Source organism: Sinocyclocheilus grahami, unplaced genomic scaffold (genome assembly GCF_001515645.1).
Source record: "Sinocyclocheilus grahami isolate Dianchi unplaced genomic scaffold, SAMN03320097.WGS_v1.1 scaffold63.1, whole genome shotgun sequence".
Classification (NCBI taxonomy): Eukaryota; Metazoa; Chordata; class Actinopteri; order Cypriniformes; family Cyprinidae; genus Sinocyclocheilus; species Sinocyclocheilus grahami.
Genome location: NW_015505242.1, coordinates 524,614 through 551,662, shown reverse-complemented (window position 1 = coordinate 551,662; position 27,049 = coordinate 524,614). Strand labels below are relative to the sequence as shown.

The window sequence follows — 27,049 nt, the reverse complement described above, 5'->3', positions numbered from 1 at the left end:
CATGCCGATGTATCCTGCAAGCTTTGCAGTAGTCATGTTAAGTAACAGCTGATTGGAAAAGTATGTTTCCTGGTTTAACCCCAGACAAGATGTTACATGTGTTACGTCTTCTGAAAGCAAAATAGAAACTAGTTTAATCCCTATTCCCTAGTACATAACACAGGACCAGAGAAGCCAGAGTCCTGCTCTGTGGCCATTTTACCCTTCAGCAAGGATCATAACCTCAGGTTGCTCCAGTGAGACTGTGGCTGTAATTAATGTACTGTAAGTCACTTTAGATATAAAAAGTCTGCTAAATACAACAATTTGGTATTTTACACTTACCCTTCATTTTTGCTTACATACCTTATTGGGGTGGTGTGAAATATAGGTTAAAGATCTAGACTAGTACCTGAAAGGTCATAGGTTTGAACTCCACAAGTGACGATCCATGAGAATATTACCAGTGTAGCACTGGCGCTTAACCTCTAGTTTCTCCAGGGAGACTGTCCCTGTAATATGACATGAGTCATGGAATCTTTCCATTTCCACAAAATGTTCTTTATAGTGGAAAAAGGTTCTTTAGATTTTTGAAATGTTCTTTAAAAAAGAAACCTTTTGAACCTCCTTTTGAAACATTTATTTTTCAGAATGTATGGGGTGGTGCCAGTGCAAAATCAAAGAGAAATGATGAGCTGTTTTCCATACAAATAGCAAGATCTATCATTTGACTTCCATTTTGTTATCCCCTGGGCAAGTCTTTAAGCTATAGGAAAAACAAAAACAAAAAAACAATAATAGCCTAAATAAAGAGTTTCACTTATGTCCCTACGTCATTTTTATTGTGTATGACTATCAGAAATTTTCACCAATTCATAATTCTTTGTTGTGAACTAGATTGACTCACATGGTGAACTAATCAAACATCAATCAGTCAGTCAGCAGATCCTCGTTTACAGACGAAACGCCCCAGTTCATTCAGTGCCGCCCACGAGACCGAATCAAAACAGTGAAGTGGGCATATTCATTTAGTAGGTCGAACCAATAAAATGCGCCTTCACAGCCCATACTCTGTTTGCTAATGCTAAAGTCAGTCTACGTAGGCAGGAAAGTAGGGAGTGAACTAGAATGAATCATTAACTTAAAATATTTGTGCAAAAACACTTATTTGCATACTATATAATCTTTTTTTGGACATTAGATGTTCTGTGTGAATTAATAAATGGTAAAATCACCCTCTGATGTCCATGTAAAGACATCGAAGGGTGTTTTCATGTGGAGGGAAAAGTGGGGTATGGTCCGAAGTGCGTTGGTGTCTTGACACTTGTCATGTGAATGCACATTTAGTCCCTTTGGATTATGGCTACTTGCCTGCAATGTATCATATTCTGAGCACATAAGAAAGCAGGTTTGAATATGGCGTTTTTTTTTTTTTTTTTTTACACAGCCAGGGTTTAGAGCTCCTTATAGTCACCTCACATCACCAAGGACTGATTGTGAGCAGGATTTGTTTAGGGCAGGATTCGGTTTAGATTGGATTCATTCATTTGGAAACCAATAAAACAGGCCAATAGTAAGTGCATGTGGTGCAGTCCACAGCAGAGAACGTCTGTTATTTCTCAAACTGAATTCTAATTGTCTCGCTATCTCACAGAGAGGAGCTTTGTGTGTTTTAAGGAGCATGTAAGAACTTTATTTGTTGTTTTCATTGTCAAACGCAGGTGCTTCAAGGTTTATTCTCTCGTTTTCTCTCTCTCTCAAGCTTGAATTGGGTTCAGCGTCCACATCTGTGTGTGGCAGCTGTGAGCGACCTTGATTGGATGAAATGATCAGATGAGAGGGCAAGGACAGAGGGAAAGAGTATATAGAATACTTTTGATTTGTCTGTCTCTCACTGTTTCTCTCTTCAGATAAAGCTCAGTGTAAAATCATTTTTAGATTATATTGACCTCAGCCTGATTTTCCCTGCCGCTTTGTATTTGGCTCTAAAGGCGATTTAAGTGATTCTTTGAAAGAGAGAAACATTGTCAGAGCCATGGCTTAGCAGTTAGCGCACATAGGCATTTATCGGCTTGCATTTCCCGAATCTGTTGCACCTTTAGAGGCCATTTACACATTTTCAACACAAAAATGCATAATGTGAGCAGTGTAATGAAAAAAGACATGAGATGTGAACACAGTGGTAAAAGATGTCTATCTAGTGCATGCTTATATAGAGAAAATGGAAAAGTCATGCAGTGGAATCCATGTTCTGTGTAAATGGCCCTTTCTTCACCTTAGGGATGTCAAAAGTACCAGTACTTCTGTGTTTTGTCCCAGGCCATGAGATGAGTGTCTTAAAGGCCCAGGAAAGAGGAGGCTGACCCTTAAAGGCTTATATTATTAATATTAATGACAGCTATAACAGATAAAAATGGTCTCCTCTCAATAACATGACAAAACTATATTAAAAAGTACAAGAAAAGAGTGCTTCTGTATTTCAGAAGTGTCTGAGTCTGATTTGATGGACATGTGTAGGTTAAAGGTTTCCAGTTAAAGTGTCACTCCTTCAGTTGACTGTTTTGTAATGAAATAAACTGGATAAACTTCACAACCGAGTCTCACAGTCCGCTGTGTGAGCAATAGTTCCCTGAGGACAATCTCTCTCCCAAGAGAGAGATAGACGGTCGGATTTCTGCTAGAATTTGTTCAGATGCAGACCTTCACTTGTTAACTCTCACGTATTTGAGCTAAAACGGCTTTCATGTCATCCTGCGCTGTGGTTTTTAGCTCTTGCAGGAGGACGATGTGGATGCGGGCGGTGTGTTGCGCGGCCTAGATTTAGCGTGTTTGTGTGTTTACCTCGTCTGTGTGTGTTGTCTTACCTCTCCGCGTTATTGTTGGGGGCTGTGAGTCACTGGATGTTAATAATTTCCCACACGGGCAAAGTACACACACACGATCACAAACACACACGCTCACATGAGCAAACTGGCAGGATCAGCCGTGATTACTCACTGCTACACAGGGCTAGTTTTATTAAGAGCGTGTTTACAGCCTGACTTTTAGTCATTAGTCTCTGCCTGTAAACACTTCAAAATCTCATAAACAAACAAAGAGGGATTGAATGGCTGTAAATTGTGTTAAAGTAGAAAATCTTTTTTGGAGAAAGATTTGTAATCGGTCCAGGATTATTTTTAGCTGCCATTAAACCAATGAAACAGCACAATGCTAATGCTACCGTGTTTACATTTAGTTAACAAATGTGTACAGGCAAAGAGCAGGTGCCAATGAACCGGTGAGGGGCGCCCGAAGATCTCTCTCCTCCACAGCCCTCCGAGGGTTTCACACCGGAGGAGCTCCTGGTAATTAAAAGACAATTTTGTGAAATTGATTAGATTATGCTAATCAGGGGAGATAATATCTAGAGAAGACTGTGAGTGTGTTAGTGTGTGTATGAGTGGGTGGATAAGTGTGTGTGTGTGTGTGCATGTGTGGATTTGAGTGATTATGAAGAGATGGCAGTCCGGTCGCCATTTCAAACCCCTGAATCCACCACACTTGTGTGTGTGTGTGTGTGTGTGTGTCTGGAGATCAAGAACCTTTTTGCATTTCACACAGCTCCGCTCGGCTGTCTCTGCCGCTCCTGAAATGTCAGAGCGATGTTCCCTGGACTAGGCATGAGGATATGACAGCTGGCTGCTCACCTGCTGGGTGTGTGTCCTCATGCTGGGTGCTTTCAACTGATCCAGTGCCTTTAATGCATTCCATCGCTGATAGATAATCTCTGTCTTGAATGAAAAATAACTGGAATCGGTGTCCAAGACAAATTGTTTGAGATGAGGCAGGTCATTGTTGCAGACTGACATTGAAACGACCAATCAGATTGCTGTCTGTGCTAAGACAAGCTGACTGTCAGTGACCTTTGACCCACTGGATAAGGGAAAAGGAACAGGCATTTTTTGCAGCAGCGATCTTGGTCAAAAATTATTTATAGTTTCAGAGTTGTGTATAAGTAAAAAACAAATAAATAAGCAATATTCATCTCATTAGATGCACCATGGGTGTCTTTGTAACTTCACACACACACACACACACACACACACACACACACACACACACACACACACACACATTCACATTATGACTCATGCATGTTATCATCAGAGATGAACAGTCTTGCCTATATTTGGCTGGCAAAGTCACATAAACTTCACATAATTGGCTTTCTGTTGGGAAGGAACGACCCATGCGGAAGGCGCTCGGAGAGACGGAGAGAATGCATAAAGCTAAATGAAGACTATCTCTTTAAACGAACGCCTAATTATGCCATTACGTTAACTAAAGAAAGAAGCTCTGTTCTAAAAAGAACGAGGAAAAACAAAGACAGCATTTTAGGTGAAGGGAGAGGTGGATGGAAAAGTCCGAGACCGAGAGAGTGAGAGAGATGGTGCCTTCAGGCTTTATTTAGCTGGGACAACAGAACATGAGCTTATTACACACAAATACACTGCGACTACTACACCTCCAGCGCACAACTACACATTTAATATGATCTCTCTGTCTAGGCTTTTAGACCCTCTCCTTTAGCATGATCTCTCCATCCAGATCAACACACCTTCGATGGAGCCTTGCAGTAACTGATTACCATAGTTCTGTTTTAGAACCCTTTCTGCCTTGCTATCCAATGTCTAAATAGGCAGCTGCATTCTAACAGAAATGGAACCTCGTAAGTGGCTGATTTGGACAAGTCTGTTCTCTTGGCTGCTGTACATTCTCAGGGAAAATGTGCAAAAATTGTACCATAATTGTATAACAGCTTGTCACTGGGGCAATACCCTCTAAAGAACATCTTTGTACCATATTTGACCATAAAAGGTTCATAGTAGTAAATTAATAGTACTAATATGCACCTTTTAGGGTGTACAGCATCAGTGATAAGCTGTTGTACCCCTAAAGGTACAATTTTTGCATTTTGCTCTGACATTGTGAATGGATAGCACACCTCAGCACACAAGTACAGCTCATATCTACTTGAATGGGATAAGACTGAAATCTCCAAAACTATTTGTGAAATTTTCTTTTCAAGAATTTCATATAAGCAATAAAATTGTCAGAATCACAACTGTATGTGTTTCGGGCTAGTAATACTAGTTAATGCATGTGTGCATTCTAGTATAAAGAAACCTGCAATTGGCTCTTTTAACTAAAAACCTGTACTTAAATGGTTAAATAACTTCCAAGGTTACAAAAATACATGACAAACATTTTACAAATCCATGGCACCGCTAAATAGCAAATAACAGTGAGGCTTTTGATGTTGTAGGTTACATGCTAAAAATGCTAGTATGTCTATATTGTATTTATAACACACTTTTGAATACATTTAGAATTTTTTTTTTGCAGTTCTTCATCAAATGCAGTACATACAAATTTGTACATAGCTATTTTCTTTATTTAACATTAGCATGGTGCTAAGCTAACTAAACTAATAAGAATAACAATATATAGTACACATAAATATTGGGTAAAACTCCAATTTTGAGTCATGAAATGATTATCTCTATAATATATTTCTGTTGACTTATCGGCCATCTTTTTAGTGAGCTTGTCACAGTCCATCAGATACACACTTCGGAATCTCAATGAAAATAGAATGTTATCAGGGTAGGTTATCCTTTTCGCCTCCTGTCTTTTGAATACTGTGAATTCAGACATTCTACTACTCATACCACACATACTGGTTTTCACCTACTATATAATATGGAAGTAGGCATATTTGGACGCAAGTCTGTCAGGGCTACACCTATGATGCCTTAATATGCTGTCTAGGTAGGCAGCTTACTAGGTTTTGGAACAAAGCCTGTGTGTGTGCCAGTGTTTAGGATTGAAGGATTTGGGCCAGTCCAGTCTGCTTTACCTCAACTCACTCCTGCTGTCCCACTCAAACCCAGCAGCCCACAGAAAAATCACGCAAGGAGCTATTCTCATCTTCTCTCGCTATGTTTCTGTCCTTTCCGCCCCTTCTTTCTCCTCTTTTCACTTTCTTTCCTGTCAGCTTCTCTTTCTGTCTCTGGAGGAAGAGAGGCTGATGCAAACGGGTGGGCTGTGGTGTAATCCAGGGCCGGGGAAGGTCTGCGGATCAAAATCCATGTTCTGTATGCTCCGCGTGTCCCTCGGCCTTGACACCCCCCGACCCGCCTGCTCGCCTGCAGTCCTTGACGATGCCATCATACCCTCATAAACTCCGACCGCATCCTCCCTGACCCAGTGGCTGACTCCTCCCACATGGCAGATGATTGACAGCTTGTGGTAGACCCACTGACTCAGTTTAGTCCTCCCAGATTAGTTGTATGTTCCGCTCATGTGTACACACTTTGTACATGTGTGTGGGATTCCTCACGGTTTCCACGGCTTAGCCCACCTTTGTTTTAAAGATCAGGCACAGTAATGGTGTAATCCAATGCCTGATTGTCGCCAGAGCCCTTGGTAATCGTAATCGCCTTGAAATATTGTTGCGGTTGTCGCCATGTGTTCATCCTGGCACTTGGAGAATTTTCTGGAAGGCTGCCGGTACAGTCGAGCAGGCCCAGACTCAGAGATGAGCAGCAGGGAGCGTGTTTGGGTGCGCAGATGTGGGTCGTTTTTTTAGACTGGTCTGTCTGAGGGGGTCAGGGCTGAATAAAATGATAATATGATGGGGGTGTGATGTGCAGAGCGGAGAAGGAAACTTCAGTGTGCATTTTAAGCTAAAATTAGGCAGATGGTTAGACAGCTCTGGATTAAGTCTGGAGGCCAGAGAGAGAGAAAGAGAGAGACGGTGTGAAAGAGAGAATGACAATATATATATTTTTTAATTGCTCAAGCAGCCATAGTTCTTGTTTAATTTGCAACTCTGTCTGCCTGTCTCTGAGACTGAATTCCTCGCTTCAAACACCTCCCCTAGAACAACGTAAATGACTTGAGTAAATTGAACTTGACTCGTATTTAATTACGTGAACCACATGACCTCAGTGTCAGTTGTTTTATATGGTGACAGTACACTCTTAAAAATAAAGGTGCTTCACGATGCCATAGAAGAACCTTTTTGTCTAAATGGTTCCATAAAGAACCTTTAACATCTGAAGAACCTTTCTGTTTCACAAAAGGTTCTTTGTGGTGAAAAAAGGTTCTTCAGATTATAAAAAGGTAAGAAAGAGATGGTTCTTTAAAGAACCTTTGACTGAATGGTTCTTTGTGGAACCAAAAATGGTTCTTCTATGGCATCGCTGTGAAGAACCTTTTGAAGCACCTTTATTTTTAAGAGTGTAGGAGGAAAATTCCCCTGTCTGCAAACTTTGCACTTTATTTTTGGGTTATCTTTGTACAGTGACCTGTCCAAAGGTCTGGGACCATATTGAAAATCTAGTATATTTTTTTCCCTTGCATTTGTCCTCCAATATCTAGATTAAATATTTTAGTATTTTGAAAAAATACTTGTAGAAAAGGTCTGCTTTTCAAAGAAGTGACAAAGAAGTGAAATGACACAGCAGACTTCTGAGATGAAACAGAGTTCATTTGGTATGTTCACATACAAATAAAAACTGTAGAGAACTGTTCTGAGATCCCTAACATAAACAAAAAGAAACAGATTTTAGCATTGTCTGCATTAATTATACAATGCAATTATATGAAAGCTTTCATGTTTCACCTTTCTCACTTTTAAGGATGACTATTGGACTAGTAAAGTCCCACTATTTTGCTCTGTTTTTTCATTGATCACTTTGCTCTGTTTTAAAGTGCATATGTCATTTAGTTAATGATACAAACACAGGATTTTTTGGTCAGTTATTATGTGTAGCTGGGCTCAATATGGGCCCGCAGCAAAATTCCAAGGGGGCTGCTGAACTACTTAAATTGATCTAAATTGTAAATATATTATTAGTAGTATAATTAATATTATTATTAGTTTTATATTAAAACTAAGTTTTAACTTAATTAAAATACAAAAAAATACATACAAGTAAGATGTAAAATGAACTCACATTGCGACACTCCCAGCTTCTGTTAATAAGATATTGTAGTTAATTATATTCTGTCCTAGATGGATAAACTTAAAAGATGTTAGGAGATGTGAATGATTTAAATTGCTCGCATCACTCATTCATTAGAAATATTCCAAATAACGTTTATAAAACTTATAAAAGCCAGTTTTTACTTGCATATGGCATTTGGCGGTTGTTTTTAATATTGGACTTTGAGACTGTATGCGTGTAGTTTGCAACGACTGGAACCTTTTTTGTTTAGTAGGACTGGCGTCTCAATGCATCACCTCATACTCTCTCTCCCTCTGTCTTTCTCTCTCTTTAGCTGAAAATGAATCTCTAATTTCACAGTTATCATCATAACCCCACAATGAATAATGCAAAGTTATTCAAAGAACCAATCTATAACTTATTAATTGCTGCCTTTTCTCATTCACTGTTCTCTCTACCAACACTGTCTCTTTTTACTCCTCTCTCTCCTCTTTGCACACTTTTATTTGAGACGCCACTTTCATCACCCTTTCCATGTATAAATATGATGACTCTTGTGTTATAGCACTGACATGCTGATTTTACTCCCTTTTGAATGTTTAAATCATCCCTAGAGCTAGACACTGTCTCTCTCTCTCTCTCACACACACACACACACACACACACAGTCTATGGTCAGAGCAGTGCGGAACTGCACGCCTGTCTCGCCAATCATGGCTGTTTTCTTAGCTGATGGTTGCTTTGCAGTGATCAATAGAAGATATTTCTGCTCCGTCCAATCTGAAACAGGAGATGGATTTTCTCATCAGGTTTATGCTTTTGTCATTGTAAACACACACACACATACAAACACAGGACATGAGGGGAGGGCAGGATGTGTGTTCCTCTTTTGTGGAGCTGTAAATCATGTTTATGACGGTAATACAGGTATAGATCAGAGTGTTGATGGAGAAAAGAATTGAAGTGATGAAACTGTACGTAGTGTAATTATGTTTCTGTCTGTTTGTGTATGTATGCATGTATGTGAACACAGAATGTGTTTGTGTGGATGTTAATGGAGATGGTACAGGGACATGCATGGAGCATGTCACACACACACACACACACACACAGCTCTCTCTGTAATGGAGTGTCTAAATATATCTGGTTTTTGCCGGATCCACTGCCTCCGGAGTGAATAAGAAATGGGCTTCAGTAAAGGACAGAATATCTCTCTCTCTCACTCAAACGCACACACATTCACACTCTTTCTCTCTAACGGTGTGTCGTCGCGGTATCGCCGCTCACTTGCTGTGTGTGACAAACCTAGGTCAGTAGTTTTTGTGAAAACTAGAGAAATCTAGTTGTTACGTCGCTTGCTTGTAGATGGGATGTAAGACACCTGCGCACACACTTATATTACAGCACAAACATATACACACACATTGAACGTGCTGTGGCAAGCTAAACATCTAATGATCCTCAATGGTCCCACTGGGATCTTGCGGAGGTCAAAGAATGCTGGTGAATCCTGTGAGACTCTTTATGCTCCTCTGAACTGACCAATCAGCATGCACATTTCATTGGTGGTCAGCCGGCTGATTATATGTGCGTCAGACTCATGTTTTGCAAAGGAGATCATGCAGTCATTAAGTAGACAGGAATGGAGCTCATAAATTAACATTGATCTTTTAGTTCATCGCAGACTGTAAATGCATTTTTGTGTGGTTCCTAAACTTTGACACTTGTCAAATGACTTAGTATAGAGAGAACAGGAAATGATGGGGTGAAGAGGGGCAGATGGCATAGCTGGCTCTTTCAGTGTATCTGTGCAAGTGAGAAAGTGATTATGTACAAGCTCCAGAAATTTGATAAAGCCTGTATCAAGTTGCTGCAAGAAGAAATTGATTGCTCGAAATTGTTCAACATATTTATTTACACACAAATTTTAATAGATAATAGATAAAATAGATAATTTATTAGAAAATAAATGTATAAATTATATTTACTTTATTTAATAGTTTATATTAAAATATGATTATGTATACTTTCATAATAATATCATTTATAAATATAAATCTTTTTATTTAACTTTTTAATACACCAATTAAAATGTAATGTTTACGTATTTCTCAAAGCTTTGTTTTCATAGATTATTGTAATAAAATAAATAAAAAAATATTTATTAGAAATGTACTATGTACAATATATTTTAAAATTTCTTTAAAATATATTGTACAAAATGTTTCATAATTTATTATTAGAAATAATACACAAATTAATTTAAAGTTTACATATTTTTCTCAACACCTTGTTTTGCTTATTATTATTATTATTATTATTATTATTATTATTAAACAAATTTGCAGCATATTATTTACAATAAAATACATTTATACATTTTTCATTATAAATTGTATTTATTTTAGTTTATATAAAATGTAGTGTATAATGATTTATAATAATATAATAAAAAAAAATTTGTAATGTTTTTCATTAGTAATATATTTCAAAGCCTTTGTTTGCATAGCTGACATAGTACAAGTGGAATAGAAGTAAACTGAATTCAAACTTCAATCATTCTTATGAGCACCAGTTCAATGTGACAGCCCATATGTGCCACAACAAATCAGAACTTGTTTATTTGATAGATTTATTAGTTCTTATAAATATATAGTTTTACAAGGCAGAGCGCAGTGCTGTTATAGTAGTTCAGTGTGTGTGTGTGTGAAAAAGTTTCTTTGAGAGATTGTGTGTGTGTGAATGAATCCGTCCCTGTCTTAGGGCTAAATGTAGCCGCTTTATATGCACTACTACAACTACAAGTGTGGGCGTGACCAGCAGCTTCTGTTTTGTGTGTGTGTGTGTGTGTGTGTGCACCAGACAGCCTAAAGGAATGTGTGTGTGATGCTTTCCAGTTGACTTTAAGAAGACTGAAAGATCATGAGATCAGAACAAAAGCATCTGCCATTTCACTGCACGTCCTCTTTGCTTGTGAAGAGAAGTTAATTCTTCCTTTAACATACTCTTTGGTGTGTAAAGTTTACAGTGGTTGTAGGATAGCGGTGTGTGCATGTGGACATCAGGTCTCATTTTGCATTGTTTTTGTGGCATTGTTTGGGCAGACGATCCGCTCGGTATATCTGCTGATCTGTGTTGCTGTGGAAGTGGATCTGGTAACTCCTCATTGGACCACAGAACAGCTCACGGACGAAAGGCCGAAGTATCCCAGCATGCAGCTTTCCACCATCTGTCACGGGCCCTTTGTTTGGGTGGTTGAGCTGCTGGTCTCTGGTTACTCATAACACGCAAAGATACACACACACACACACACTCACACATATTACAGCTTTAAATCATGTTCCCATCCTTTGAATTTCAACTATCTGATACTGTGTAGCACAAGACTGATGTCCGTTACGGTGGAAAGGCGCATTGACGTGATCAATGGCATCTGTCTCCTTGCGTTAGGATAAACCGACCGGTTTGGCTCATGATCGGAGTTGTAGAATTTCCCATTTTGCTTGAACGGACACGGATGCACGGAGCCGTGGAGAAACCCTCAGCTTTTAGTGCTCGGAAATCAATTTTATCAGTCCGACCCTGCCGTCCTGCTTTTCTTAAAGACCTCTAGAATATTCATCCATGTGGCAGGACACACACTCTCACACACACACACACACACACACACACACACACACACACACACACACACACAAACAAAATATCTAATACCCTCTCGCTCACAAATGAGACGGCTGAAGAAAGAAAGGTGAATCCCACACCTCTTTGTACAGGCCACCACCCACATATCATTTCTCCCCACCATCCGCCCTCCCCTCCTTTATTTCGAGACTGGTGTTTTTAACACGATGCCGCACATGCTCTCTTTCTCTCTCTCTGTGCATCCTGGGACGCTGACGGTGGTGTGACTGCCAGTGTCACCAAGCAACCATGTCTTGCGACAGGCGAAGCCATCTCACGCTTCAGGAAAGCTGCTCCAGCCAATGGCGACGCAGCGCTGCGACCAATCAATGAGTCATAATGGATGTATTTGGACACTCGTTAACCACAATCTCACGCCCTTGTGAAAATAGCATGTATTCCGCGTCCTGTGTACTTACCCGTTGTTGGAATGAGCGTTTATGCCACTGCATCTGGGAATTAGCAGCGATATGAGGTCAAAGGTCGCTGTTCCCCTGCCACAGGTCACCCGGAAAGTGACAGGCCTGTGCTGAGCATGCCCTGGTTGAAGAAAATGGAGTCTCTGTGTCGGTGTGGTTGCTGGTGCGCTCTGATTAGCACTGATCCATGCTGACGACTCTGTTGGCAGATTAGCGTGGCTAGCATTGGCCATCTGTTACCACGGGCCATAACAAGTGAGAAGTGTGGATCACGTGCGCGTTTGGAGAAAGATACACAGCATTATGAATAAAAACACACTCTATGCCCTGTCTTTCTCTCTGATTTTCCACACACACACACACACACACATACAAACTTAAATCACACACACTCTCCCAAACACAGCAACCTCAGCAGTATATTTCACTGCCTCAGGAGTGTATGATTGATTTTCAGGGTAAATTAAATAACACACAGCTTTATGTAGTATCTCTCTCTGGAAGCACGTTCATGGGAATCGAGTTCGCATTTCTCCTGGCTGGCTGGAGAGCTGAAGGTGTCGTCCAAATTGCATGGACTAAACGTATCCCGCAAAGCACCCAGATTGCGATTAGCATATGATTCACTTATTCACAGGATCCGGGTCCTGCTGTTTTTTCCAAGAATCTCATTGGCCGCGTGCACCAAGTCAAATTAATTATGCAGCTCACGGAGATTACGATGCCTGCCTTCCAGTGCCACAGTGGAAGATGGATAATTAGCTATAAAATCAGACTAATTCTGATGCTAAAGCTGTTTTAATTTCTGATAATTAAGTCAGGATTGGATCCTTAAATACCCCAGCATACCATTATTGCAGTAATCATGGTTGTTGTTATGAATTATTTTGAAACCCTCATCTGTTAGTGTTGATATTTAAGGTAATCATGCTAAGTGAGTAGCTGGAGATAAGTAGATGATATGACGTAAATACACTACCATTCAAAAGTTTGGGGTCAGTAAGATTTGTTATTTTTTTTAAATTCAGCAAGGATGCATTTAATTGATCAAAGGTGACAGTAAAGACATTTTTGAGGCTACAAAAGATATATCTTTAAAATAAATGCAATTCTATTCAAACTTTCTATTAATCAAAGAATCTTGAAAAAATGTATCATGGTTTCCACAAAAAATATTAAGCATCACAACTGTTTTCCTCATTGATAAAAATAAGAAATCTTACTTGAGCAGCAAATCAGCATATTAAAATGATTTTTGAAGAATCATGACTTTGAAGACTGGAGTAATGGCTGCTGAAAATTCTACAAATAAAAAATAACTAAATTCCATTTAAAAAAAATATTAGAATAAAATGTTATTTTAAATTGCAGTGATTTTTCACAATATTCTTTCTGCTGAAATTTTTCCATCACAGGAATAAATTAGATTTTACAATATATTAAAACAGAAAACATTTAAAATGTTTAATATGTTTTAAATTGTATTAATTACACTCTATTGAATTATATAATATAATTTATTTTAAATATATAATTTAAATTTTATTTATATTTTATATCTTATGTTTGAGACATGGTTGTGCGTTTTAGAAAATTAAAGTCTTTGCTCAGTCTTTATAGCGTTTTCTGTATGTGTTTTTGTGTGTATGAAGTGACTTGCAACATTCTTTTCACTTTCACTTCTGTGTTAGCATGTCTTATCTGACCGAGCGCCCTTTTGTGATTTACATCACAGCAATTTCACCAAGAACATAAATGTATATTCAAGCATTGTGTATAATTCAATCATTGTTTTCCACTGAGCACTAAGCAGCATTATTTAGGGTTGAATTTCAAGCTTTAGAGTAATCTGCCATGAACTTGAGTTGGCAGGGTCATGACCTGGTGACCTTTGACCTTTGGAGGCAGGGTATGAGTGAGGGGAAATGATTAGGAAGCAGAGACAAGGAAGCGAAGGACAGGTGGAGCGAAAAGAGGGATAACAACCGCAGTGGCAGATTGTGGCCTCTGCCGCTGTTTACTCCAATTTGCAGACACTTTCATTGTGTGTGTGTGTGTGTGTGTGTGTGTTTTTCGGCATTGCTCTTGGGTGAGGGCTGTTAGTTGATATTCTGTGGGCGTTTCCATATCTGAGATCTAATCGGTGTGTGTTTGCCTGCATGTGTGTGTGTGTGTGTGTGTGTGTGTAGCAGAGACATACAAGAAGGAGAGCCGCTCAGGGGACAGGCCACGAGTGTTTATATATAATGACAGAATAACAAAGCCATGTGTGCTATACCTTGGCACTCTCTGCCGCTTCCCACAGCGAAATCTACTCGTGAGATTAGCATCCAAGCTGAAGATTTCCAAACACATAAACAGTTCACTTGTCTTCAGCAGTCAAGTTTTTTTCTGCTTGAATCACACGCTGACGGCTGCTAATCACATTTTCAGGCGTTTAAAGTACGTGCAGATATGGTATGTTTTGAGGAGAGAAAAATAAATTTGAGAATGCTTGTGGGGTTTTGTGTGTGTATATGTTGGCTATGTGCGACTGTCTTTAATATGCGTCTCTCCAAACTGTGAAATCTCCACAGAAACAGTTAAAGGCATAATTTGCCTGTTAAGCACATCAAGTGTGAGAACGCTTGTTTTATGCGGCGTAAAAATGGCTGTGAATAGTCTTGTAAATCAGTGTGCTGCTCACTTTGTGTGTGTGTGTGTGTGTGTGTGTGTGTGTGTGTGTGTGTGTGTGTGTGTGCGAAAATCCGTGAGTGTGTTTCTCCTCTATCATATTGAAGGAGGTCTCAACAGTGAATGAATGGTTAACGTGACAAGCCGAACAAACCCTCTGCCCAAACGGGACATTAATGTGTGGTCCTGTAGAAATATGGTTGTGGGGTTGGTTCATCTTGCGAGCAGACGTGTGTTTGTGTGTGTGAAGGTGACTGACTGGTGTTAAATAGAAATATTGTTCATGGCAAGTGAAATGTGAAAGGAAGAGTGGCAGGCTGTTTGTGTGTGTGCGAGAGCTTGCTCTAATTATCGATTGGATTGTGCTTGACAGATATGGAGTCTGGAGAACGGCTGGCCTCGCCTTCCACCACCCCGGCCTCCGTCCACACCGCCACCTCTGCATCGTCATCTTCCTCCTCTTCCTCTTCCTCATCCACAGCAGCCTCCAATGTGAAGAGCAGCCTGAACCACGCAGCCACGGCCTCGCTCGGCACATGCGGTAAGAACTCATGCGCACACACACTCTCTTTCATGCCCTGACGCAAGGGTTGCTTATTGTTACAGTGTGAAAAGTGCTCAGTCAAAACTCACGCACAATCACACACACACACACCACCGAGTGTCGCACGGGCATGCTTTGAACTCATCTCCAAGTTTAGACTGCGTGGTTGGTGGCAGATTGGAGACTGAAGTCATCAGGGACCTCTCTTCCTGTCTGATGAAGCATCATTTTTTTTTTCTTTGAGTGACGTGATAAAGCACATATCTTCTCTGCTGATTGAGTCTTGTCTGATAAGGCACAAGTGTTCACTTTCTCAGATTCTGTTCTGGTAAAGGGATAGTTCTGCCAAAAATGAAAGTTCTGTCATCATTTACTCTTCCTCATGTCGTTCCAAACTCAAATACATTTTTTTCTGGGGAACACAAAGGGAGATTTTTTGCAGAGTGTCCAGACTGTTCTTTTTTTGGAATTAGGACTGGAGCTGTCAAGAGACAAAAAAGACAAAAAAAAAGCATCTTAGAGGTAGTACATATAACTCTTTGTTAAAGGGTTTGCTTGACACGTGAAAACAGACCTTGTTGGTTCTTGTGTGTCAAGCAAGTACAGTTGAGGTTCCATTTACCATATGTGATGTGCTCTATGCGTGTTCTATATTAATAAAACTAAATTAAATCATATGAAGTGACTGTCTCTTCTTAAGATTTGGATGGTAACACTTTAGAATTATTAATAGTTAGTAAGGTAGTTGTTAAGTTTAGGTACAGGGTGGATTAAGGGATCTAAAATACGGTCATGCAGAATAAGGCATTAATATGTGCTTTATAAGTACTAATAAACAGCCAATATGCTAGTAATATGCATGCTAATAAGCAACTAATTAATAGCGAGAATTGGTCCTTAAAATAAAGTGTTACACCATTTGGATTAGACCACTCCATTCATATAGATTACTTTTACGATGTCTTTATGAATTTTTTGATGAGTGAAATTTATGGTTATGTGAACTTGGACAAAATTATGAGAAAATATAAAAAATATCATCTGAAGATGAACTGAAGTCTTGTTGGTTTAGAATGACAAGAGGGTGATTAAAAGATGACAGAATTTAGATTTTTGAGTGAACTATTCCTTTATGTCATTTGAAGACAAACTATAGCTTTATGTGAGAAAAAGGCCGAAATGTAAGTATTTTTAAGTTCTTTTCTGAAAATATTCCCCACATAGGTTTGGAAATACATGAGTGTGAGTAAATTATGAACTATCCCTTGAAAGTTAGTCTAGTGCAGTAGCATGGCTGCCAATAGCAAAGCTATTTCTTAGTAACAAAGTGATAATGTTGATACTTTAAAAATAATTTTGCTTGGGACTAAAAAAAAATGTTTTAGCAGGCTAGCAACACTACTGTTTTATTTATTTTTTTCCTGACAATATTTAAGTAATTAAGTCATATCTGGTGGCTTTTTAGAATCAGAACTAGCAATGGCTGATTTGTGAATGAATCAATCTTTTCAATGAATTGGCTGAACAGCTTAACAAAATCGATTCACAATTCAGTCTGCATTGTTCAGCTCACTCACCCACTGAACTGTGAAAGATTTCTAAATAAAACCGTAATAGGATACTTCAATACACAGAGGACAACAAGAATGCTGATGCTAAATTAAATGTTTACCCAGAATCCGTTTTTTTTTTGGAGCTTTAAACCCTTAGGTTTAAAATGATATTAGGGTGGGTAATTAAATGATAGAATTTAAATATTTGGGTGAACTTATATTAATCTCTTTTCCAACTATCCTTAATCTTTCTATCTGATAAAGCATCTCTTCAGCCTCTCTCTCGTGTTTTGTTCCTTATGTGGCGCAGTCAGGGCTGAAGAAAGCCACCGACTTGCTCCTGTCGTAATTACCGACTTATTGTTCAGCATGTGAAAACACCGTCCAGGATTTAGCACTCACAGTTTTGGCTGCAAATTGAAAATCTGCTGCATTAATGAATCTCAACCAATTAACTAGGCCTTTGTTAATACTGCTGTCATCTCACTCTCCACCCCCCTTCACATAAACACATGCGCACACGTGAACGCACAGGCACAATAACACAGCTTTCTCTCCATCTTTCCTGACACTCTTAAATATCCTCTTCTCCTCTATAAACTGTAAAGTTTGTTAGGCTCCACTGACTCTTTCCTGTTTGTAATTCGCTCTGTCTGCTCTGCTTTCGTTTTTGGCCCTGTGTCGTTTTCTGACTAGACTCTCGTTAACAGTTGATTTTCCACTACTCTACTTCCACACCAGCCCGAGAAGAGGAGTCACAGTGAAGGGAGACCTTTTGTTTTTGCCATTTTTCCCTTCAGAGTTTTGGAATATGCAATTCCAGCTCCGGCTCGTCTCTCTTGAAATTCAAGTACCCAGCAAAATTCAGGTTCAAGTACTCACCAAGGCTTTGCTGTTCTGTTTTCACAGAAATAAAATATAAAGCTTGAATTTTAGTTGGAGCTGTGGCTTAGTGGTTACTGCAGATACTCCTGACAAGTTGAGCCATTATGCTCGTGTGGGTAATGCAGCTTCGATTCTGGCTTCTAACTTTTCCTGAATCCATTCAACTTTCCACTATTTCTCTCTATTATACAGTAGTTGGCTTCAGTCAACTAATATGATAAGGAAAATTGGCATTCCAAGTAGGGATGGGTCATGATGCAGAACTAGTTGAGTATTCGATTGGAGGTGTTGACTATATATATATATATATATATATATACTAATAATGCTGTAAATCATGCTATAAAACTCAATTCTCTGAGACGTTTAGTCTTTAAATTTAATACAGTCAAACATGGACATCAATTGTTTTTGTTGCTCTCTTTGATCATCTTGCTTTATTCTCATTGCATTGCGACAGTGAGTAAAGACAAAAATAATTCAACATATTCCTTTCTTTCTGCTTCACTAATGAACCTGAAACCAGCCTAATTATTCTAGGCATCCTGAAGACCAGTTAGCCAGCTAGTTTTTCAGTAACCCATTAAATAGTTCATTTTGAAAATATTCCAAGAGTGCAGACTGGGACAGTTTGCATCACTCCACTTGTCTGTGATTGCTACATAGAATTCCAGATCTTGATCCTGCTTTGTCCTCTCTTGGGACTATTTTTGTTGGCTGTGCGAAAATAAAATAACTGGCCATATTGTGTCTAGTACTTAATAATAACTTTTTATTTATAGAACAGTTTTATGTAAAACAATATTTTATAAGCAAGAGTGCTGTATTACTGAATATCACTATAGCTGTGATTGCCTGTTATATTCTGTACAATAAGCATTCCTGCTCATGTGATTAAAAAATTGAAAGAAATCCAAAAACAAAGAATTGATCCATTTAAAAAAAAAAGTGATTTACTTGGGTTAAACAGACAAGAGGACCTCGGTAATTCAGTCCTAGTTGAGCTGATTAACATTCAGAATGAGGCTGTCCCTCGACATGTTCTCACAGCGCTATCATTACCACTTTAAACACAATTAACACTTTGTCCCACTAAATCACCGGCCCACAAGCGTGCCAGAGCGATAGATGATGTTCAGGTCGAGAACGAGGTGCATCTGGGCTGAAACAGAGAATATTTTAACCTCTCGCAGAACAAACGGCGGCCACATGTTCGCACTTTTTCTCGCCGTCCCCCTCAGACACACAGACAATTAAGTCGGCTGTCAGATCTGTCTGTAGAAATGTGATTGATGCAAACGGAGGGCACATTAATCGGCTTCCGCCGCATCCCACATAAGAGAGCGAACGAGGAGACAGGTGGGGGAGGACAGTGCCGCTTTTCAAAATGGCTCGGTTTGTCAGAAGATGGAGAACATGGGAAGGTGTGTTGGTGGGGGGGTGGGGGACAAGCGAAGAAGCTGAAAGCGCATTAATATGAAACTGGCGTTTCTGCCACTCTGTGTGTTTGTGTGTGTGTGTGTGTGTGTGTGTGTGTGTGTGCCAGCAGGAGCGGATGATGGTCTTTGGGGGAATATTTCCTCTCATTTATCTTCACATCCGCCTCTCTCCTTCACAAGCTCTTTCTTTTCATCCTTTTTTCCTTCTTTCGACGCCACTGTCTATATCAGAACAAACCCCCAAAACATACAGGCTGTACTGGATTTTTGTGTGTGAGAATTAAAAAGGACAGGCCTTAAAGGGTTAGTTCACCCAAAAATGAAAAATTAGCCCATAAATTACTCGCCCTCAAGTCATCCTAGGTGTATATGACTTTCTTCTTTCAGACGAATCCATAGAGTTATATTAAAAATGGTCTTTGATCTTTCAAGCTGTTTAATGGCACTCAGCAGGTGTTGCGTGCATCCGTCCAAAAGCAGTTTAATAAAATGCGCCCATCCATAAAAAAAAGTGTCTCACACGGATCCGGGGGGTGAACAAAGGCCTTCTGCAGCGAATCAATGTGTTTTTGTAAGAAAAATATCCATATTCAAAACGTAATAATCACTTTAATGTAGCTTGCGCTCACTGTTGTACACTGGAAGCAGTTCCGGGGGAATGAAGTATGAGGTCAGCTTTGCACAGGGGAGAGATCAAAACAAAACAACAGTCACTGATTAGAAGTAGTGGGTAAGTGAGATGTCTGGATGATTAAGATGGAATCACAAATTGAATTGAACATGTTCTATACGATCATTCACAAAACTAGCGCCACTAGTTCTGATTCTAAATGGCTGTCAGAAAATAGCTGATGTGATGTGCTTAAATACAGTCATGGAAATGTAACCATGCTGTCTGTTAAAGTTTGTACCTCGTTTCAAAATAAATAAAATAACTTCACTACAACACTACAGTACAACTCTGGCTTTACAAGTAATAGTAACACATACTGTCATCATTTACTCAACCCTTGTGTCTTTTTTTCTTCTGTGGATAATAAATGGAAAATTAAAAAAAAAAAAATAAATGTTATGACATAAAATTAGGAGGATGTCAGATTCTGCACTGGTGGTTTTTGCTTTTCTCTCTGTGTGTGTGCGCGCGCGAGAGAGAGAGCGCTGGTGCGGTGCTGCGCTGGCGGAATGGTGCGCTCAAGCCTTTCTTCTCTGTGCTCCCTAATGGAAATTGAATTTGCATGAAATATGCGGCTTAGAAATTACATGTGACTCCTGAAGGAGACAATGGGCAGCATCAGCGCTGCCAGAGGAGATCGATCCCAGAAAGGATCCAATCTGGATGATGATGACGATGATTAATACGAAGAGCTCTGTGTTTACATGTATACCGAGAGCCTATACAATGTCAAACAAGAGATTGAAGTGATTTATCGAACTCAGAGAGGGTGCTGTGATATCTTATAGAATATAGTGGAGATGCCAGAGCGCTTTGGGCGTCTTCTCTCCCACTTCTTCCTTGTTCTATCACGCGGAGACTTTCATTTGGTCTGATCATAGTTATTAATCAAATGCTGTCGGAAAGCCTGTGATTACATTAACATTAACAGCCATCAAACTGTCTCTCATAGAGTCTCACACGCACGTTTACTAAGAGGCCTAAATGAAGGCATAACATAGACTGTTGTTTTTTTTTAAATAAATAACTATATAATTTGAATTTATTATTTAATTATCAATACAATAGACTGTCCCTACTCCTAATAGAAAACTTTCAGCATTTTGAAAGTCGTCCCCAAATGAACTCAAGGGGAGGTTTCATCATATTTAGCTAACTTCGGGTGACATGCGGAGAAACCCCTCCACGTCTGCTCTCAAGTGTACATCTAAACACACATTACTGACAAAAAACGCAAAAGACAAATTGCTCATGCTGTCTCCTTTTTTGAACTTTGGCCTTTGTGACTGAAAATGCAGCTTCATGAGCATTGCTCATAGTCATTTCCAGATATGTGGCTTCAGAGGCTGAATGTATCATGGTGTTTTGTTTGTGTGGGTGTGTTTGATGGGGCAGGTCCAATTTTTGGGTTGACGGGCGGTGACCAGCCCTTCAGCGTCAGCTCAGTGACCTCTCTGCCCAGTGCGTACCCGCTCATGGCCCACCCAGCCTTTGGTCTGCTATCACCGGCGACAGCCCGCCCAGAGTTTGGGGGTCTAGGAGGACTGGGGGTCTCTGCTGCCCTCGCAGCTCATCCACAACTAGGAGCCTTCACAGGTATGTGTGTGACCGAAAGCCTGATGACACAAAATCCTATGTAACCAAATGACACAAAAATATAATATTCATAAACCAATATGAAGTAATAATGTTATATTATAATAGTTTTTAACAGTATAACCATAACTATAATACTACTACTAATAATAATTATTATTATTATTAATGATAACAACAGTGTTTATGGCTGTTTATTCATGACAGAAACCCTGATGACACCAAGTACTATGTACCTAAATGAATAAATATTCATAAAGAAATATTAAGTAAAAGTGTTATATTTTGATGGTGTATATAACAGAATAACAATAATAGCAATATAAAAACAATGACAACAATAATAGTGATAAAAACAGTAATTACAATAATAATAATAACAATAAAAAATGCTTACGTTTGTGGCCGTTTATTCATGACCGAAGTCCTGATAACAATAAAAGTCCTGATAAGTCCTATGAAACTAAATAAAGCAAAAATATAATTTTCATAAATCAATATTAAGTAACAGTATTTTATTGTATTAGTATATACCAGTATAACAATAATTATAATAATAATAATAATAATAAGATTATTTTGATTATTAAGAAAATTACTGTTATTATTATTAAGCATTTATAATAATAATAATATAATCAAATATTTATATTTGAGTCGTGTCTCATTTAGTAAGTAATAATGTTATATTATAATAGTTTTTAACAGTATAACCATAACTATAATACTACTACTAATAATAATTATTATTATTATTAATGATAACAACAGTGTTTATGGCTGTTTATTCATGACAGAAGCCCTGATGACACCAAGTACTATGTACCTAAATGAATAAATATTCATAAAGAAATATTAAGTAAAAGTGTTATATTTTGATGGTGTATATAACAGAATAACAATAATAGCAATATAAAAACAATGACAACAATAATAGTGATAAAAACAGTAATTACAATAATAATAATAACAATAAAAAATGCTTACGTTTGTGGCCGTTTATTCATGACCGAAGTCCTGATAACAATAAAAGTCCTGATAAGTCCTATGAAACTAAATAAAGCAAAAATATAATTTTCATAAATCAATATTAAGTAACAGTATTTTATTGTATTAGTATATACCAGTATAACAATAATTATAATAATAATAATAATAATAAGATTATTTTGATTATTAAGAAAATTACTGTTATTATTATTAAGCATTTATAATAATAATAATATAATCAAATATTTATATTTGAGTCGTGTCTCATTTAGATTGTCTACCCTAAAGTTAAGAGGTAATTTACTCTTTCTTTTCTCAGAATGGTGGAGAGCAGCAGAAGCACATGGACGGAGTTCTCCAGCCTTCTTCCCACCTTTTCTGGGTCTGCCGCCTATGTTTGCCCCGCCGCTTCACAACCACGAGGCCAATCCTTACACATCCAAAACACCCAACAAGAGAAGTCAGGCCTCCAAAGGTAATCATCTGTAAAGCCCTAGTCTATATCTGCCTCCTGGAAAATGTATGCCATCCCTTGGAGGCAGACTTCAAGTTAAACAAAAGTAATGCAGCAGTAATGTAGCCTTCAGGCTGGTGTACTCACAGTAATCATCGCCTTGAGCAGTCGCCTCCAGTGATGAATTCATAAGGTGGCTTATAAGGAGATCTTTTGTAGTTTTAACTCCACAAATCCCTGATAAAGGCTATTTGACATAGTATACATGTTGATGTAAATCTTTATTTATTTTCTTTTGTAGCAAGAATTTGCATAGTTTAAAAGCATCTGATTGCTTTATGTAAACTCTTTTGTGCGCAGGTGTGAATGGAGCTGTGAATGGTCGTTCACTGTCTCCATCTGCGGCTAAAGGAGCAGTTTCGACTTCTGCCTCCCCCTCCCCCGCGCTCCGGCCCCCTGAACACAGCCGGACACTCAACGCCAAAGCCCGCGACCGCAAGGCCAGTCACCATAGCAACAGCACAGGGGAGCTTCAGGAGAAACCCTCGCAGAAACCTAAAGAGAAGGTACAACATCATGACATACATACGAGGGACGATCATGCAGTGTGCAGTCTAAACACAAAAAAACTTCTCATATATGACCAACTCTTTAATTATTTGTTGAAATTATTAAAATTGAGTCATGATTGACGTCTGTGTCAACCCATGCAGAAAGCCCGTAAGAAGCAGGTAGAGGGGTCTGGTGTAAGCGAGAGTGAATCTGGATCATCGCTGGATACTGACAGCGACGGAATGAGCAGCAGTGATATTGATGATCTTGGAGAGGAAGAAGATGATGATGATGACGAGGAAGATGAGCAGAGTAAAGACAGTGAGGAGTCAGACTCAGAAAAGGAACGGCAGAAAAAAAAGAAAATGAAAGTAAGATGCTGCTCAGATTAGCTGCACATATTACTGTTTTTGGCCAGGAAACCAAAAGGTTGCAGGTTTGAACCCTACCTTTGTGTACCACTTAATCCCAGATTGCTCCAATGCATTGGAAGTCACTTTGGATAAAAATATCTGCTTAATTGCAGATCATTTACATATGCACTCAAAAAATATTTATACCTTAATTTAAGAATTATATATTTGAATTGCATATAAAATTCCATCCATTTGGATTATACAGTTTTAACAAAGTAATAAATGCATTAATTATTAATGCATAATATTTGTCAGTCATACATAAATGAAACCGAAAAAAACAGATAAGATTTATGTAATGGTTCTAATAAACTGAATGTGTTTTAAATACACAATAACCAGATTAATACATTTATCGAACATTTATTAAATTAGTTTGAATCTCAAATATTTTATCTAAGTGAATAATGCTTATTTCACAGCTATCCATATTTTAACCATAATTTTAACTCAACATATTTAATTGTTTCCACAATGGACAGATTTATGCTAATTCTAAGCAATTTGAATAAATCCATTTTTGAAAATATGATTATTTAAATAAAATCAAATGCATAAAAATAATGACAAACAGTGGCATTCTTTTTTTGTGTACAGAAATCTTACCTGTTTGTTATCTATTTCATTTAGGTATGACTGACAAATATGCATCACATTAAGTTTATTAGTTTTTTAAAACTGTGTAAAGCAAATGACAATTTTTATATGTAATTCAAATACAAAAATCTTAAAGAAGACCTAAATATTTTTTAAAGTGTGGATGTCTTAAAGGCAGAGTAACAAAAACAACCTATTTAATGCTGAGGGTCGGTGAGAGTTTAAAAACACAATATGACTCTTGTTAGTGTTAACTAAACCTTAACCAACAAGTGGACTTCTCTCTCTTCTCTCTTGTTTGCGCAGATTGTGACGCCAAACTCTGGGCTCAGTAAGAAGGAAAAGACCAGGCTGTTGGAGGCCAAAGACTTCCATGGAGGCCTGCTGGGCAGTGCACCTTTAGAGCCCTCTCCTCCAGTGCACCTGCATCGCTCTCCACCTCCTCCAGGCCTGTCTCAACCCCCTCTGCTATCGCTATCAGGCGGCAGAGCCAGGGAAAGACCCCTCCACACCAGTGTAATCCAGTCCACTGGCCTGGCTGCAGGCGCTAAACCGTTAGCGCTAATCGCACAGTCACGTCGAGACATTTCTCCTAAACATTCTCCACAGCATCGCACCTCCTCTCCAAAAACCGCATCAGCCACTACCAAGCCCCTCACTTCCTCACCTCAGCCCCTCCCACTCTCGTTATGCTCCTCCCCCAAACCACTATCAGTCCCGTCCCCTCCAAAATCCCTCCCCCTGTCTTCTTCCCCCAAACTGCCCCCTCTCACCCCATCCCTCAAAGCGCAGTCTCGAGCTTCCTCCCGCAAGTCCCAGTCTCCAGCGCTGGACGCTCTGACCAGCAGGAAGATTCTGGAAAGTTCTCTGGCACAAGTCACTGCTGACTACAGGCTGAAACAGGTGAGTAGACAGTCTGCCACGGTCTGGCGGGAGAAATGTGAGACTGTTCATCCTTCAAGTCATCCATACATTAATCTCGCTTTTCCCTCAAGGCCGGTGTCCACATTTTCATTTTCCAGAAAAGCAAACCAGCTAAAGCAAATTATCCACAGTTTGTGTCCGTATCTTTTAAGCCAATTTAGGATTATCGCTTTTAGGGTGCTGTTGGTATTCAGGACGTGTCTCTCCTTATTGACCAGCCTATTTGAAAAGGTCAGAGTAACGGAGAGGGAGAATGTGAGGGGGAGAGAGAATTATTTGTGTGTGTGTGTGTGTGTGTGTGTGTGTGTGTGTTTGTGAATGTGTTGAAGACAGAAATGCAGAGAGAAGGACAGAAAGGACAGCTACATTCTCTTATCAGTAGGACTGGCTTCCCTACTGTGTGGCTTTAGTTGGTAAATGAAAGTGACAATGTGCGTCACTTTATTAGAATTACTGAAGCAAAACCAACAGGCAATTAACTCCATGACTTCTTAAGGGTCCAGATTTCAGCAAATGAGTGCCTTTTCCTCACCTCTTCTTTTGTTGCCTTGAAATTATTGTTGAAGAGGTTAATATCATTTTTTTCTTCTACTTGTAATTAACCAGAGTGGTTTTATTATTATGTTACGGTGAGGAACAGTTTCATAATATTTAGATTTTATTAGTGGTGCTTACTAAGGCAACTAATAGTGTTACTCTTGCTCATACATGAGGATCTGGTGTTTGTGCTGTCTGAATGCTTCCTAAAAACAAGATTTTCGTCTAGCGGACTATAAAATGAACAAAGCCGGCATGAAATGAAAGTTCACCAAATCTATTTTCTAAATACATGTTTTTGATAATTGATCTTACTATGAACGATTCATCCAAGTATACGTTATTTTTTTATTTTTTTTAACCTTTTGCTCTAGTTATTTTGTCTGCATAAACCCTGCCTCTTTCTTATTATCGACTGCAAGCTTTTATTCAGATCTGCCTCCATCCAATCAACAACCGATGGATAGAACCAAATCCCCGCCCCACTTTATTTATTTATTTTAAATTTGTTCCACTCTGATGTCACAATATTGAAAAAACTCCATCTTTTTTTATTTCTGTTACATACTTCAGGGGCTTATTACAATGCTCCAGAACATCATAAGTTCAGTTCACACCGCACCGACAGACGCAGACAAACTGTAACACGTTTGTCGAATCAGTGTGCGACCCTGTCTGTGTTTATTGGCATTGGTGGGCACTTGTTTTTGCCAATTGAACATGTTGAATTGGCGTTTGTAGGGTCTTGAAATGTCTGAGAAGTGACGTACTGTACTCTGTCAGCTGTCGGCATTGGTATGCGTCTGTTGATGCTGTGTGAATTGGCATATAGACACTTGAAGTTGGGCTTTTTGGCAACACCATATCAAACAGCTAGAATGTTCTAGCAACCTCATAGCAATGGTTTCACAAACAGCAGTTTTCTGAAGAAAATGTAAACCTGTATTTTCAGTTTATTATTCCAATATACAGTATACATGTTCATGAGTTTGGGAGAACTATAATGGTGCTATGAAGATTTCAAGTGGTTGAAGGCAGGCAGAGTTTGAGCATTCCTTCTTTCTTAATGAATGTTGTGTAGCTGATAGAGTCATGGCCGCGCTGTTGTTCTCTGTTTCAGTGAGTCAGAGCAGCATTATG

At 38.9% G+C, this 27,049-nt stretch overlaps 1 protein-coding gene across 1 annotated transcript in view; it reads left to right on the top strand.

Moving 5' to 3' along the window:
* Nucleotides 1-27,049, top strand: part of LOC107584817 (bromodomain adjacent to zinc finger domain protein 2B-like) — a 90,944-nt gene that overhangs the window by 34,694 nt on the left and 29,201 nt on the right. Inside the window, exons 3-8 of the mRNA XM_016271585.1 lie at nucleotides 15,123-15,290; nucleotides 21,239-21,439; nucleotides 22,749-22,904; nucleotides 23,244-23,449; nucleotides 23,597-23,806; nucleotides 24,755-25,351. Of these exons, the coding sequence (XP_016127071.1) occupies nucleotides 15,125-15,290; nucleotides 21,239-21,439; nucleotides 22,749-22,904; nucleotides 23,244-23,449; nucleotides 23,597-23,806; nucleotides 24,755-25,351 (1,536 nt within the window). The 5' untranslated portion in view covers nucleotides 15,123-15,124. The remainder of the gene's footprint in view (nucleotides 1-15,122; nucleotides 15,291-21,238; nucleotides 21,440-22,748; nucleotides 22,905-23,243; nucleotides 23,450-23,596; nucleotides 23,807-24,754; nucleotides 25,352-27,049) is intronic.